The sequence below is a fragment of the Ranitomeya variabilis genome, chromosome 1, assembly GCF_051348905.1.
Source record: "Ranitomeya variabilis isolate aRanVar5 chromosome 1, aRanVar5.hap1, whole genome shotgun sequence".
Classification (NCBI taxonomy): domain Eukaryota; kingdom Metazoa; phylum Chordata; class Amphibia; order Anura; family Dendrobatidae; genus Ranitomeya; species Ranitomeya variabilis.
Window position 1 is genome coordinate 315,842,745 of NC_135232.1, and position 17,063 is coordinate 315,859,807.

Below are 17,063 nucleotides of genomic sequence, written 5' to 3' on the forward strand. Positions count from 1 at the left end.
GCCTTCTTAGTTGCCATTACGTCCATCAGGAGAGTGAGTTAGCGGCATTATCCTGCCATACTCCGTTTCTGATTCTACATCAGGACAAGGTAGTTCTCAGACCCATTCCTTCTTTCCTACCTAAGGTAGCCTCTTCATTTCACATTAATGAAGACATCTTCCTTCCTTCTCTATGTCCCTCTCCTGTCCATCCCCTGGAGAAGTCCCTCCACAAGTTGGATCTTGTCAGAGCCATCCGAGTCTACCTTTCTAGGACTGCTTCCTTTTGCCACTCTGATGCCTTGTTTGTCATCTTCGAAGGTCGTCGTAAAGGGCTCCCTGCTTCTAAATCCACTATTGTCCGTTGAATTCATACGCCAATATTGGAGGCATACCGAGTGCAGGACAAACGGCCTCCCCGGGGGTGAAGGCAAACTCCACTTGGGCGGTGGGGGCTTCCTGGGCATTTCGTCACCAAGCTTCAGCTTTACAGATTTTTAAGGCCGCGACCTGGTCATCTTTGCACACGTTCGCAAGGTTCTACAGGGTTTATACCCATGCCTCTCTGAAGCAGGCCTGTGAAGTAAGGTGCTGCAGTCATTGATTACGCACCGATTGACCGAAGTCTGTTTTCTTTTCTTTTTTTTCTGGCTCTCACCCTGCGGACTGCATTGGGATGTCCCATGGTTACCTGTATCCCCTAATAAAGCTATAAAGAAAGAGGGATTTTTGGTACTCAACGTAAAATCTTTCTTGGAGCCTTCATTGAGGGACACGGCACCCTCTCTATCTGTTTGTACCTCTTTTGGGCCTAAGTGCCTTTGTTGTTGGGTTCATACATTTGTTGAGTCTTTGGTTGCTTTTCCTACTGCTTTAACACTAACTGAGGTACTTGGTGCCTGTCAGTGGGTGTATACTGCTGAGGAGGAGCTATTTTTTTTTTTTTTTTTCCTTTTTTAACTAGTGCCAGCCTCCTAGCGACAGCAGCATACACCCATGGTTACCTGTATCCCCCAATAAAGGCTCAAAGATTTTACAGTGAGTACTAAAAATGCCTCTTTTCAGCACATAAAAATGTGCTGGAAAACTCTTCTTATAGTCGAGTATACATGGTATTTGTTTGCAATCAACTGGTACACAGTTAGCACTTTAGTTCTATGCAACTACTTTAACTGGTACACAGTTAAATGAGTTTGGAGACTTGTTATTAGTGACTAATGGCAGCAGTAAAGGTACCTTCACACTGAGCAACTTTACAACGAGAACGACAACGATCCATGACGTTGCAGCGTCCTGGATAGTGATCTTGTTGTGTTTGACACACAGCAGCGATCTGGATCCCGCTGTGATATCGCTGCTCGGAGCTAGAAGTCCAAAACTTTATTTGGTCGTCAGATTGGCGTGTATCGTCGTGTTTGACAGCAAAAGCAACGATGCCAGGGATGTTTTACATGGAGCTAACGACCTGTGAGAACGATAAATGAGTCACCGTTACGTCACAGGATCGCTCCTGCATCGTTCTGGAGCTGCTGTGTTTGACATCTCTACAGCGACCTAAACAGCGACGCTGCAGCGATCGGCTCGTTGTCTATATCACTGCAGCGTCGCTGAGTGTGACGGTACCTTAACACATGAGGACATTTTTAGAGATTAAGAAATAACCTGCTTGTTTAAGCTGTATCCAGGAGTTTGACTTATAAACTTATAACAATCTATGCAACAGATGCAGAAATGGAACATTTTAAGGAAATAATGAATTATTTTCTTTCATGTATCTTTTGTAACTGAAGACAAAGTAGCTTCCCATTTCTGTAAATTCTTTTACTTATAAAAGGAAGTACAAAAAAGGATATTCTAACAAATTAAACAATGTACAGTTAAGAAAATGAATTCTACAGTTAAGATCATTTATTCGTATTTTGTTTTTAGAGCCCTAAAAGAACCAAAAGAGTTAAATTTTATTTTTGGAGTGAATATTGAACAACGTGAACTTGATGGCATGTTTGTGTATAACTGCAGTCGGTTAATTAAAATGTATGAGAAAGTTGGACCTCAGCTTGAAGGCGGAATGTAAGTATGACCTTTTATTTTACTTGCCAATTTGATGAATGTGATTTGTTTGTTTTTTTTAATTCATTTTTTAAACATTAGAGTGCATATATTTTTAAAGTGGAATGAAGAGGATATTTGTTGCTGCTTTTAGAGAACACACGTTATGTATATAAAAATGGTATTGTTTGAATTGCTTGCATCAGATGTGTGTGTATGTATATGTATGTATGTATATATATATATATATATATATATATATATATATATATATATATATATATGTATATATATATATATTTATTATGTATATATTATAATTTATTTTTAATTTTTTGCATGGTTTCAAGATGCAAGTGATGTATCTTAAAGAGAACCTGTCAGCACGGTTGTGCTCAGTAACTTATAGACACTGTGAGATTAGCGCCGTTATACTGATTTAAAATGATATCTTGGTTGATGAAATCTGACTTGTGGTTGTTTAATCTTTATTTTCAGTTTTGAGTTAATTATATGCTTGTGCTTCAGGGCGACCTATGTGGGAGGGTCTTAATGTGATGCTCTGCTTAGATATTCACCAGTATAGTAACTAACAGGTCACTGATCCCTCAGTGACATACCCCTTACTTTACATAATGAATATATTATGATCACATCTATGTGTATGTAATTTCTTTCTTTTTTTTTAAATTCATTTATGGATAACCGTAATCAGTTTGAAAATGGCGCCTGCGCAGTATCCGCTATTGGCAATCTGATAGCGGCTACTGTGCAGGTGCGGCCGACGCTATTTTCACACTGATTTTTTTTTTTCTTTTTATGGATGACAACAAATATATTAATTACATACACAGTATAGATCCGATCATGCTGAAGAGCATGCATCGGCAGCGCCTGCCTACAAAAGGTTTTTTTCTTTTCTCCCAAGATGGATAAATAAATAATATTTATTATGTAAACTAGGGGGCAGGTCACTGAGGGGTGAGTGACCTGTCAGCAGTCTTCATGTGGTACTCTGATTACCTATTCATAATGAAGACCCACCCTCCCCCCACAGGCCGCCCCTGAGCACGGGCATATCATTAACTGAAAACTACAACTAAAGATTAAACAATAACAACCACAAGATGGATTTCGTCTACCAAGGGATCATTTTAATCAGTATAAAGTCGTCGACCTGACACATCTGTAAGTTACTGCACACAATCTTGCTGACAGGTTCCCTTTAAAAGAAAATAAAATGAAAAACAGTTCTTTTGACTACTTACTGGACTCGTTCATCTTCTGCGTTTGCAAAATTATGCCTCAACACTTCTCTTCATAACCCCTTTACCCCCGAAGGTAAATCGTGGTTTGCACGATAATGACCTGGCCAATTTTTACAATTCTGACCACTGTCACTTTATGAATTAATAACTCTGGAACGCTTCAAAGGATCCCGGTGATTCTGAGACAGTTTTTTTTTTCGGGACATATTGTACTTCATGATGGGGCTAAAATTTATTCGGTATGAATTGCGTGCGTTTGTGAAGAAAATTTTTAAAAATTTAGCAATTCTCCAACTTTGAATATTCATGCCCTTAAATCACAGAAATATGTCACATAAAATAGTTAATAAATAACATTTCTCACATATCTACTTTACATCAGTACAATTTCGGAACCAATTGTTTATTTTTGTTAGGAAGTTATAAGGGTTAAAAGTTGACAAGCAATTTCTCATTTTTCCAGCAAAATGTGACTTTTTTTTTTTTTTTTTTTTTTTTGGGCCCATATCACTTTTGAAGTCACTTTGAGGAGTCTATGATAGACTATGCCCAAAAGTGACACCATTCTAAAAAACTGCACCCCTCAAAGTGCTCAAAACCACATTCAAGAAGTTTCTTAATGCTTTAGATGCTTCATTTTATTTATTTTTTAAATTCCTTTGAACATTTAACTTTTTTTCCCACGAAAAAATGACTTCAGATCCATTTTTTTTTTCTATTTTGACAAGGGTAACAGGAAAAAATGGACCCCAAAATTTGTTGTGTAACTTCTCCTGAGCATGGCGATATCCCATATGAGGGTGAAAACCACTGTTTTTGCGCACGCCAGAGCTCAGAAGGGAAGAGGCACCATTTGACTTTTTTCATGTAAAATTTGCTTGAACAATTGTCAGTTGCCATGTCGCTTTTGGAGAGCCCCTGATGTGCCTAAACAGTGAAAATCCCCCACAAGTGACACTATTTTGGAAACTAGACCCCTCAGGGAACTAATATAGATGTGTGGTGAGCACATTGAACCCTCAGGTGCTTCACAGAAGTTTATAATGTTGAGCCGTAAAAATGAGAAAATCACGTTTTTCCCACAAAAATGTTACTTTGGCCCCAAATGTTACATTTTCATAAGGGTAACAGGGGATTGCACCATACAGTTTGTTGTGCAATTTCTCATGAGTACGTGGATACCCCATATGTGGGGGAATACTACTTTCCAGTTCAACACCTGACAGCACCATTGGAGGACGTCCTTCTTACCCTCAGTGGGACAGGAACAACAAGCGGTTAAAAGAACCCTCCCCACTCCACCCACCAGTGTTTTTCCTGTCCCACTGTGGATAGGAACGGCAAGCTTTTCCTCCGATGCTGCTGTGCAGATGGTGGGGATCGGGGGGCCCAGCCTTTCCCTTCCCTGCCGCAAGATATCTGCGGTTGATACCTGCTATGGGTGGTCCCTCAGCCTCCCCAGTGTAGCTCTGCTCCTGGGGTCGGGTCCGTTTCCTCCGCACAGGGGGCTCTCGGTCCGGGTGCCTGGGTGGTGATGCGGCGGTCGCTTCCAGCGGCGACCGATTTCCAGCGTGCGGCCGCAGCTTGCTCCGGCGGCCGCATCCAAGCGGCCACTTCCGGGTTCAGCGGCCGCGTCACTTCCAGCCGCGACGGCCGCTTCACTTCCGGTCGCGGCAATCGCCGGAGCACGGGGACGCTGGCAGCAGCGCCGGCCTCGGTGAGGCTTTGCAGCACGTCATCCGCAGCGGCAGTAAGGAAGGCAGGATCAACCAGGTAAAATCCTATATACCGTAAATGTCATAAGGGAGTCTTTATGCCGCCGGCCATCCTGAAAGGGAGCACTCGGCTATACGGTTTAATCTTCACTATGGAGGAAATAGCCAGACCTGAGGGGACTGACCAGCTTCAGGGGCACGTGAGTGGGCTATACTAAGCCATACCACAATGCTCACCCCTCCCCCTACTTCCCTATCTACGGGGTATCTCTATGTATTCTAGGCAGAGCCTCCCATCCCCGCACCTGAAAGGAGAAAATCCGGGAAGAGTAAATGTCCGATTTGTGTTGCTAAATTGGCGGAAGCCATTATGCAAGTCGTGCACATCTAAGATTGTGGGTGATGAACAGACTGCGTTATTAACCAGTATGAGGTCAATGATTCAGCAGGAGGTTCAGGCATCCATCTCAAGCTTGAACCTTCCCCACACAAGTCAGTTGGAACCGCAAACGTCACGGAAAAGGCCAAGAGAGTCTAGTCCTTCTTCTGAAGGAGAGATTTCGGAAGATTCAGACCAGGAAGAAAGAGACGGATCATTGGGCAGAGGGAAGAGATATCTCTTCTCAGCTGCAGATACAGATGAGCTTCTTCATGCAGTTCGTAACACCATGCAGTTACAGGACACGCCAGAGGAGACCTCGATCCAGGATGAAATGTTTGGCGGTTTACATGCTCAAGTCACAAAGAATTTCCAGTCAACAATCACATCCGTTCCATGATTCTGGAAGAATGGCAGGAAGCGGAGAAGAGACTAGTAGTACCTAGAGACTTCAGACTCCGTTTACCTTATAATCCGGAGGACATTAAAGTGTGGCATGGAGTTCCCAAAATTGATGTTCCATTGGCAAAAGTGGTGAAGAAGACCTTAATTCCATTTGAAGATTCCTCCGCCTTAAAGGATCCAATGGACCGTAAAGCAGATGGTCTGCTCAGGAGAACTTGGGAATCCTCGGCAGCAATAATACGGGCCAATATAGCTGCAACATCAGTAGCCCAGTCCATGCATCTATGGATAGATGATTTGGAGGAACATCTCAAAGCTAAGACTTCCAGAGATGTTATTCTCAAATCTCTTCCGCTGCTTAAACTCGCAACAGGCTTTATGGCGGACGCTTCAGCAGAATCTGTACGCTTCGCTGCCAGAAGCGAGTCCTTGTCCAACGCGGCCAGAAGAGCTATCTGGCTAAAGACTTGGTCAGGGGATATCCAATCAAAAAATAAACTGTGCGGAATCCCATTCTCAGGGAATAAAGTATTTGGGCCTATTCTAGATGACATCTTAGAAAAAGCCTCAGATAAAAAGAAGGGGTTCCCTGAGGAGAATACTAAAAAATTTCAGCCCTTTCGTAGATCCCGTCCTGGTCAGAAGTTAGACTACAGGGGGAAAGGGAAGACTGGGAGGCGGTCTTATCCCAAAGGTGGAAACGGTAGAGACTCCATCTTTCCAAGTTCAGGTGCATGAAAGCCGAATAAATGACATCAAGGTGGGTGGTCGGTTACAAAAATTTCTAGGGGGTTGGCAGAAAATATCCCCAAATCCTTGGATTTTGCAGGTAATTGCTCAGGGGTACAAACTAGAGTTCTCCAACCATCCCCCAGAAAGATTTGTAGTAACCAGACCCTGTCCGCTCTCAGACTCATCTATGTGGACAAACATCCAGAAGTTGGTAGAGTTAGACGCAATCATTCCAGTACCCATCTCAGAAAGAGGCAAGGGCCATTACTCTCACTTGTTTTCAATAAAAAAACCCTTCGGGAGACCCCCGAACTATCATAAATTTAAAACCCTTGAACAGGTGGGTCCAGTACAAAAGATTCAGGATGGAATCTATAAGGTCCACAACGCCTCTCATAGACAAAGACATGGTAATGTGCACCTTAGATCTAAGCAGTGCATACTACCATGTCCCAATACACAATTCCTACCAAAAGTTTCTGAGATTCGCCCTTATGAACAAGGGAATAATGTATCACTTCCAGTTCAGCTGTCTCCCCTTCGGGCTTGCTTCGGTGCCCAGAATATTCACCAAACTAATGTCAGAAGTGGTAGCTTATTTAAGGAACCAGAATGTTGCCATAGTGCCATATCTGGACGACTTTCTGATAATGGCGAGGTCAGAGAAACTTCTCGAGATAGACTGCAGCTTCACACTTTCCATTCTACAGGACCTGGGGTGGATTGTGAATTGGAAAAAATCATGCCTGGTCCCAAATTCCAGAATGAAATTTTTGGGGGTCATATTAGACTCCAACGCCCGAACATCTTTCTTACTGGAAGACAGACAGGAGGCCTTGATCAGGCACATACACCAATTCAGAAAGAGTACCCCCTCCATAAGGAAGGCAATGAGGATTCTGGGCTTTATGACAGCATGCATACCCTGTGTGAAATGGAGCCAGTTCCACTCGCGGAGATTGCAGAGAGAGGTTTTGAAATCTTGGAACAGGAAACAAAGCTCCCTGGACAGGAAGATTCTCCGTCAGTAAAGAAATCCCTAACCTGGTGGACCACACCGAAGAACCTAAAAGTGGGGGTTCCATGGGTCCTCGCTTCCTGCGTCACTGTTACCACAGACGCCAGTCAATTCGGATGGGGCGGACATATAGAAAGGACATACTACCAGGGAGAATGGAGTCCTCAGATTGCCGCAAGGTCGTCAAATTTCAGAGAGCTGTATGCGATCTGGAAGGTGCTATACCATGCCCAGTCACAGGTCAGAGACAGACATGTAAGAATACTGTCCGACAATGTGACAGCAGTGGCATTTCTAAGACACCAAGGAGGTCCAAAACATCCACCGCTGCAATACTTAGCAGACCAGATCTTCAGATGGGCGGAGAAATCTGTCAAATCCATCTGGGCAGTCCACCTGGAAGGCGCCAAAAATCAAGTAGCAGACTTCTTGAGCAGGACTCCGGTACATAAAGGAGAATGGGAACTAAACCCAGAAATATTCAGCAGTCTGTGCCAGCAGTGAGGAACACCTCAAGTGGATCTTTTTGCCACCAGGTCAAATGCAAAAACCAGAGCATTTTTTTCTCTCAATCCTCTAGATGGAGCCACAGGAGTAGACGCCTTGTCTCAGTGTTGGGGAGAAGGTCTCCTGTACGCATTTCCTCCTCTTCCTCTGATACCGAAGACACTCAGGAAGATACGGGACGAGAGCAACCGTAATCCTGGTGGTTCCTTTTTGGCCAAAAAGGAGCTGGTTTTCTCTACTATCCAGAATGTCAACAGAGAAACCAATCTTACTACCGAACAGGCAGGACCTTCTACTACAGGGGCCGGTGTTCCACAAAGACCCAGAATCTCTACACCTATCTGCTTGGATCCTGAACGGCGAACCCTAAGATCCAGAGGCCTGTCAGAGGATGTCATTACCATACTCCAGGCAAGCAGAAAGCCGGTGACTTCAGAGATTTATAATAAGATCTGGAAGCGTTATTGTTCCTTTCTGGGAGAGGTTCTTGTGGATACCTCAAAACCGGACATTCCCAGAATCCTTGATTTCTTGCAACTCTGCTTTGGGAAAGGCCTCCGGCCTAGTACTTTAAAAGTACAGATTGCAGCGCTTAGTGTCTTTTTTGATATGTCACTAGCCTCTCATCCTTGGATAGCAAGATTTTCCAGGGCCTCTCAGAGAATGAGACCACTTGTGAGAAAATCAACTCCTCCTTGGGACCTAAACCTGGTCCTTAATGCCCTGTGTAAGACCCCGTACTTGTTATCAGAAGATATGAGCATAGCCAATCTCTCCTTTAAAACTGCCTTCCTGATTGCCATCACATCAGCTAAAAGATTGGGGGAGATGCAGGCTCTATCCACTCAGGACCTATATCTTCAGATCTTTGACGACAGGATAGTCTTAAGACTTAACCCAGCCTTCCTCCCTAAGGTAGTGTCCTCAACAAATATAAATCAGGAGATAATCCTTCCCTCATTCTGCCAACACCCTAGAAGCACAAAAGAAGGGGTCTACCGTAACCTTGATGTTGGGGAGACTGTTCTAAAATACCTGGGGGCGACGGAAGGCTGGAGACTGGACACTAACTTGTTCATACAGTACGGGGGTCCAAATAGAGGTTGTAAGGCAACAAAATCAACCATTGCTAGGTGGATCAAAACCATGATAAACCTAGCATATACAGCCCAAGGGAAAGATCCCCCGGATATTCTTAGAGCCCATTCAACTCGAGCTATCTCTACATCATGGGCGGAGAAGGGGGGTGCCTCAGCAGAGCAAATTTGTAGGGCGGCGACTTGGACTAGTCTTTTTACCTTTGCCAGACACTATAAATTAGAGGTCTCATCAGATCAGTTAGCTTTTGGTAGAAAAGTATTACATGCAGTAGTCCCACCCTAGTTTACCATCCTTTGGTATTCCTCCAATGGTGCTGTCAGGTGGTGAACTGGAAAACGATAATTAGACCTACCGGTAATTGTATTTCCAGGAATCCATCCTGACAGCACTACTAGTTCCCTCCCACTGCAAGTTTATACTATTGACTAATGTGATGTAACATTGGTGTATAACTGTTAATAAACTCTTTTTTGCATCCATCCAGATGTGGTACTTAGAAAATCACTGGTGGGTGAAGTGGGGAGGGTCCTTTTAACCGCTTGTTGTTCTTGTCCCACTGAGGGTAAGAAGGACGTCCTCCAATGGTGCTGTCAGGATGGATTCCTGGAAATACAATTACCGGTAGGTCTAATTACCATTTTTTGAGGCACAGTGCAAAGCTCAGAAGGGAAGAGGCGCCATATTGGAGTTCAGATTTTGCTGGATGTGCCAGAAAAAAAGAAACTCCCTATATGTGCGCTCATTTTAAAAACTACACTCGCCAATGAATTCATCTACTGGTGCAGTGTGATCATATTGACACCACATGTGCCTCACAGAATTTTATACCACTGAGCAGTGAATAAAGAACAAATTACATTTTTGCCACTCAAATGTTTTTAGCCCTAAGTTTTTACTTTTTCTAAGGGCTAATACAAATTTTTATTACAAACAAACTGAGGTCTATTTTTTCCTGAGTACGCCAATACCATATATATATATATATATATATCAGGGTTTCCAGCTAAATCTCTGAGTGACGTGATGCAGATGAAACCCCGCTAGGGATCCATTCACTATAGTGAGGCAGCAGAGTTACTCTGGACTCCGTCTGGCCTCTGTTCAGCAATGTCCTTCTTTTCAGAAGTACACAAAACTGTGGCCAATGGCACTTTTATGCAATCCTAAAAGACTGACACCGCCGGATCACAGGTCAGACTATGTCCTCAGTGCCTCCATCTACCTAATTATACAGAATCTTCTGCCAGAGATTCTATCTGAATCACATATTTTAGAGATTTACACGGAAACCCCAATGCAAGCGTAGAGCGCAGGATAAATGTGCGCTGAGCCTTACTGCGATCTTTGGGAAGCAGAATAAAAAAATCAACAGCAGCTGAAGAATTGGTTTTATTTTTTGTGCCGTTCCTCATGCAGTATAGGTGATTAGGCGACTTTATTCTTCACGTCGGTGCGATTAGAGCGATATCAGATTTATATCAGGTTTTTATGTTGGGCTGCTGTCACACACTAAAAGACGCTTTTTATTGCAAAAAATAGTAGAGCTATAGTTTTTCCATATTTTGGCCCACAGAGTCATGTGAGGGCTTGTTTTTTTGCTGGATGACGAGTTGACGTTTTTATTGGTATATTACATTTTTTGATCCCTTTGAATTCTGATTTTTGAGATGCAGAATGAACAAAAAACAGCAATTCAGTATTTTTTTTTTTTTTTAAGCTGTTCCGTGTGTGGTAAAATTGATAAAGCAGTTTTATTCTTTGGGTCAGTACGATTACAGTGATACCTCATTTATATTGTTTGTTTTGGCGCTTTTACACAATAAAAACTATTTTTTGATCATTTTTTTGGCTTCACTTTATTCTGAGAGCTATAACTTTTCTTTTTCTGCTGATCGAGCTGTATGGCGGCTTGTTTTTTGCGGGACAAGATGACTTTTTCAGCGGTACCATGTTTATTAATATCCATCTTTTTGATCGCATTTTATTCCACTTTTTGTTCAGCGGTATGATGATAAAGCATTGTTTTTTGCCTTTGTTTTTTATAGTATTCACTAAAGGGGTTAACTAGTGGGACAGTTTTATAGGTTGGGTTTTTGTGTACTTTTATTATTTATAGATATATTTTTTTTCATTCAAATATTTATTCAGAGATGCAATGTCTTTTGATATATATATATTTTTATTATTTTTTATTTTTACATTGATTTTTAAAAAAAAGTTTTTACTTAGTTCCACTGTGGGACAATCTTTTTTTGCAGGCTGATTGCTTCTACAGCATGGGGTGCAGGAGCACCCACATGCTATAGAGACTGTCACCTCTGCACTGACTGGGAAAGTTGCTTATTATGCGCTGCGCATGATCAGCGAGTTTCCTATCTCTGGTGACCCGTATGTCGTCAATGACACCATGGCAACGATTGGGACCCTACGTCATGCCACGGGGTCTCCAATCCAAAGGCATAGGGGCCGTTAGAATTCTGCCGGCTCCAGGAATGACCCAGGTGACATGGATGGATTATTACGTCTGATGTCAGAAGGGGATAAAAGGGGTTGTCCAGCCTTAGTCAACAAGTCTGCAGTCACTCCATGTGACTGCAGAATTGTGAATGTTCATATTGCGTGCACTGCGTGGACTCTGATGCCAGCAGAGTCTACATTCCCACAATGAACTTTTGGTGAGTTTTTGATGTTGCAGATTGTCTGCATGATTTCTGTGGCTATGAATTAAATTATTTGCATTTTTTCAATGCGTTTTTTAGTAGGGGTTTTTTTACATTCATTTTTCTTTTTTTGACGCTGTGTCTTTTGTATCATGTTGGTATTTCATGTTATATAAATCTGCTTTCTTTTTTATCCTTCCTTGTGCTAGGCTTTGACATAGCTGTTCTCATAGTCATGTGTGGATTCCATGCATTTTCGCTAATGTGGAGACTGAAAAACTGCAATTCTGTGACTTGAGCCTGCAATTATTCGATTGCTTATGCTATATACCACAGTATTGTAATAGATTGGAAAATTGTGGTTTTCATTGAGCTGAGCTTTACAGGGGAACCAATATGGCAGTTAACCAATATGGCCTGCTGAAAAGCCTGACCCCAGCTGTCTTGGTAGCCAATTTGTTCCTGGCGATCACGTTGTTGTCTGAAGAGCGCGGCTGAATGGAGTGGCGGTCGATCATGCGCACTACCACTACATTCATTAACAGCAGCGCTGGAAATAGACAAGCAAAGTGCTTAGCTAATCTTCAATGTTACTATTGGGTTAGACCCCCCCAGCGCTTGGAAAGTTATGCCCTAAACTTGAGAACTCCCTTTTAAGTTACATTTGGAACGTGATCTGACACCTGTAACTACAGGCAGTTGTCGGCTATGTAATACAGTTGGTGTCTGCCAAGTGTGAAGCAGGCTCAGCTCCTGAGACTTCATACATTCCTTATCAAGTTTTGACAAAAATGTGCATCATAGATTAAGTTAATCAGATGGCAGCCTAAAGAAAGGAGGTGACTAAGGGGATATCTAGCCCTGAAAAGTGCAGTAGATAGGGGATGTTTCTAAAACTATCCACTGAAGCCAAGTGGCGTCATCTCCTTTTGGCTTATGGGCATAAGCTTTTCCAATTGTTGTGTCTGCGCTATCTCCTCCTACCAGACTTCTGGGTTGGGAGATTTGCAACCTTCAATCAGGGGATTTGGCTATGTTGAACATGAAGAGCAACACCGCCTCCAGGGTGTCTGGAATATCTTCCCCCTATTTAGTTTGTTTTATAACAGCAAACTAAAAAAACGCTTTAGGGAGGGACATCTCCGACAAATGTGACAGGGTGACAGCCGTCACTCCATAGGAACATGTGTCCAATGTTGAGAAATATCAGGAACAGGGCTAGCATGTTACAAACATGACAGTATTTTGTAACTTTTCTCTTTAACTTTTTGGTTTTCACATTTTCTGTTTTGTCCATTTTTATACTGAAAGTATAATCATTTGACCATTTTACCTTCTAGGGCTTGTGGAGGAGTTGTAGGAGTGGTTGATGTCCCTTATCTTGTCCTGGAGCCTACACACAACAAACAAGACTTCGCTGATGCCAAGGAGTACCGACACCTTCTGAAGGCTATGGGGGAGCACTTGGCACAGTATTGGAAGGATATTGGCATAGGTGAATTGTGTTTGTGAGGCTCGTGGTGGCTTGTTTTGGCACACTGGAATACAATTGCTATAAGCTATGTTTGCACAATGGAAACCATAAACCACTGCTATACAAAACATACACAACTGATATCAACCTGGCCTACTGGACTTAAATGAGCTGAAATGGGATCCTTCAGGTTCCATCATTGTGTCTGATAAGAGAAACTGCATTGACGGCAATGCAATCTTCCTTTGTTTCAAAACTGTGTTCTGTTTTTTTTTTTAATAACTTCAGGTGCAAGTACCTGAAAGTCTTCCCTTAAAAACTATTTTGATAGAAGCCATAGTAATTACACTTTCAAAAAGTTTGCAATTTGCATTCATAAGGTGTTCTAAGTTAGTTTGATTGACAGCAAAAATTGAACTCGTCTTTGTTTATTCTCACTTGCAGCTCAGAAGGGCATTATAAAATTTTGGGATGAATTTGGCTACATATCCGCAAACTGGAATCAGCCACCATCAACTGAGTTACGGTTTAAACGAAGGCGTGCAATGGAAATCCCAACCACTATTCAGTGTGGTGAGTAACTTTCTTGATAGAAGTTTGCATGTGATACTTGTTTATATTGTATTGCTTCCTGTGATTTATTAATCAAGTACAGCTTGGACTAGAAAAACCAGTAGCTACTTTGCTATTAACCTTTTCCTGACATGATGATTTTCTGGTTCGGCCCTCCCCCCCATCCCCTATCTCTTCTAAGAGCCATAACTTTTTTTCAACATTTTAACGTGGTCATATGAGGGCTTTTTTATGGGAGAAGTTGTCATTGAAAACTACACCATTCATTTTGCTAGAGAATGTACTGTAAGGTGGCCCTCAGGCATTAACCCCTTCAAGATATGTGACCTACATGTATGTCCTATGTTGTGTCCCTGTCTTTAATGCAACTAGCACACACAGCCCACATTTTTCCCTGCAGATTATGGCTGGTTCAATCAGCCATCATGTGCCTTTAACACCCGTTGCATTTAACACTCTTTGGCAGAGATGTCATTCCATGTGCCTATCAATGCTCCCGTAATGTGATTGCGTGGTGCCAATGGGTTGTCATGAGAGCCCATTCCTGTCATTGCAATACTCCTGTGAAAGCCAGCATTTAGAAGATCTGTATTTTAGCTATACATAGGAGTGCTGATGCACTGCTATGTATAGCACAAGCAATTGTATGATCGCAGCTTCAAGTCCCCTAAAGGGACTATTAAATGCATTAAAAAATTACAAACATGAAAAAAATAAAAAAGCACAAGTTCAAATCCGATTTGACGCTGCGGAATCCCTTGCAGTTTTCCATGCGGTGTACAGTACTATGTAAACCTATGAAAAACCAAATCCGCAGTGCACATGCTTCGGGAAATACAGCCCAGAAATGCTGCGGTTTATTTTCTGCAGCATGCCAATTCTTTGTGCGGATTCTGCAGCATTTTACACCTGTTCCATAATTGGAATCCGCAGGTGAAATCCGCTGTAAATCCGCAGGTAAAACGCAGAGCGTTTTGCATTCGGATTTTTCTGAATCTGCACGGAAAAGTCCGCAGCCAAATCCACAACATGTGCACATACCCTTATCCCCTGCAACATTGCAACAAGAAGAGATCAAAATATTGTATCTACCTCCAAAGTGGAATTGGTAAAAATGTCAGCTTAGGACACTAAAAATAAGCTAACACCCAGCCCCAGATCTGAAAAATGCAAACCTTATGAGTCTCAGAAAATGGTGACAAAAGCAATTTTTTTTTTCACTAAAAAAATAAATAAATAAAAAAATGTAAGTTTGGTATCTGTGTACTCATACTGACCTGGAGAATCGTATTGACAGTTCAGTTTTACTATATAGTGAACATGGTAAATCAAAAACTCCAAAACACAATTGTGGAATTGCACTTTTTTTTGCAATTTCGCCTCTCTTGGAATGTTTTTCCTATTTTCCAGTACACTGTGGTAGAATGAATGGTGTAATTCAAAATTAATAGTCGTCCTGCAAGAAAAGACATGCCTTCATATGGCTATGTGGAATGAAAAATAAAAAGGTGGGCTCTTGGAAGATGATGAGGTAGAAAAAATCGAAAACTGAAAATCACCGTGCCATTTTATGAAGTGGTTGAGCTGATCAGCTGTGTCCCCTTTCCCAGCAGTATGAAAAGTTGATTTTGCTTGGAGAGCCAGGGCTGTTCTTGTAATGCAAACTCTGTGAGTCCTCTAGAAAGGAGGTTAGAATTACTTGCATTTTGCTTATTTTTTGAAATGATTGGGAGTTTTGCTCTCTATTAATTACTAACTATAATGTTTTCTTTGCAGATCTATGCTTGAAATGGCGGACTCTTCCTTTCCAGCTCAGTGCTGTAGAGAAGGAATACCCAGATACTTGGGTCTGCTCAAGTAATCCTGACACAGAGCAAGATAGGTTTGTACTTTGGAGGTTATTGCAACTGTTGTAGTTCGGATTTCTCTTGTTACTATCTCTAGCTCTTTTCTCTGCATAGAATCTTATCAGTAGCAGCTGCTATCTCCTATCTCAGTAAGGCTACTGTCACACTAGCGTTGGCACTGCACGTCGCAATGCGTCGTTGTGGAGAAAATACGCATCCTGCAAAGTTGCCCGCAGGATGCTTTTTTTCTCCATAGACTTTTATTAGCGACGCATTGCGACGCAGTGCCACACGTCGCAACCGTCGTGTTATGGCGGACCGTCAGCACAAAAAAAGTTACATGTAACTTTTTTTTGCACGTCGTGTCCGCCATTTTCGACCGCACATGCGCGGCCGAAACTCCGCCCCCTCCTCCCCGGACCTTACAATGGGGCAGCGGAAGCATCTTAAGACTGCTTCCGCTGCCCACGACGGGCATTTTTTTCACAGTATGCGTCAGTACGTCGGGCCGATGCAGCTCGACAGCCCCGTACCGACGCTAGTGTGAAAGCAGCCTAATTGGAAAGTCTGTGTCTGAATACAGATTTTACCTCAGAGTTGAGAATTTTGATGACAAAATCTGGCAGAAAAAGAAGCAGATTTCTCTAAGATATATCACAAAGTTGCTTATTTTCATGTGTACTATTGATTTATGAAATAAAAATTAAAATGACTTTTCCACTTTAACCCCTTTCTGACATTGGACGTACTATCCCGTCGAGGTGGGGTGGGCCCGTATGACCACCGACGGGATAGTACGTCCAGCGCGATCGGCGGCGCTCACGGGAGCGCGGCCGATCGCGGCCGGCTGTCAGCTGACTATTGTAGCTGACATCCGGCACTATGTGCCAGGAGCGGTCACGGACCGCCCCCGGCACATTAATCCCTGGCACACCGCGATCAAACATGATCGCGGTGTGCCGGCGGTACAGGGAAGCATCACGCAGGGAGGGGGCTCCCTGCGGGCTTCCCTGAGACCCCCGGAGCAACGCGATGTGATCGCGTTGCTCCGAGGGTCTCCTACCTCCTTCCTCGCTGCAGGTCCCGGATCCAAGATGGCCGCGGCATCCGGGTCCTGCAGGGAGGGAGGTGGCTTACCGAGTGCCTGCTCAGAGTGATCTGACAGAGTGCTATGCAAACTGTCAGATCACCAATCTGTGATGTCCCCCCCTGGGACAAAGTAAAAAAAGTAAAAAAAAATAATTCCCAAATGTGTAAAAAAAAAAAAATAATAAAAAAATTTTCCTAAATAAAGAAAAAAATATATATATTATTCCCATAAATACATTTCTTTATCTAAATAAAAAAAAAAAACAA

The 17,063-nt window shown here is 42.6% G+C and overlaps 1 protein-coding gene across 5 annotated transcripts in view; it reads left to right on the plus strand.

Moving 5' to 3' along the window:
- Window positions 1-17,063, plus strand: part of MORC2 (MORC family CW-type zinc finger 2) — a 209,842-nt gene that overhangs the window by 112,432 nt on the left and 80,347 nt on the right. For all 5 annotated transcript variants that reach the window (XR_013223992.1, XM_077297486.1, XM_077297506.1 and 2 more), the window contains exons 14-17: window positions 1,909-2,049; window positions 13,154-13,308; window positions 13,732-13,860; window positions 15,637-15,742. Coding sequence is in view for 4 of the 5 variants with exons in the window: in XM_077297486.1 (XP_077153601.1) it covers window positions 1,909-2,049; window positions 13,154-13,308; window positions 13,732-13,860; window positions 15,637-15,742 (531 nt within the window). In the remaining variant the exon portion in view is untranslated. The remainder of the gene's footprint in view (window positions 1-1,908; window positions 2,050-13,153; window positions 13,309-13,731; window positions 13,861-15,636; window positions 15,743-17,063) is intronic.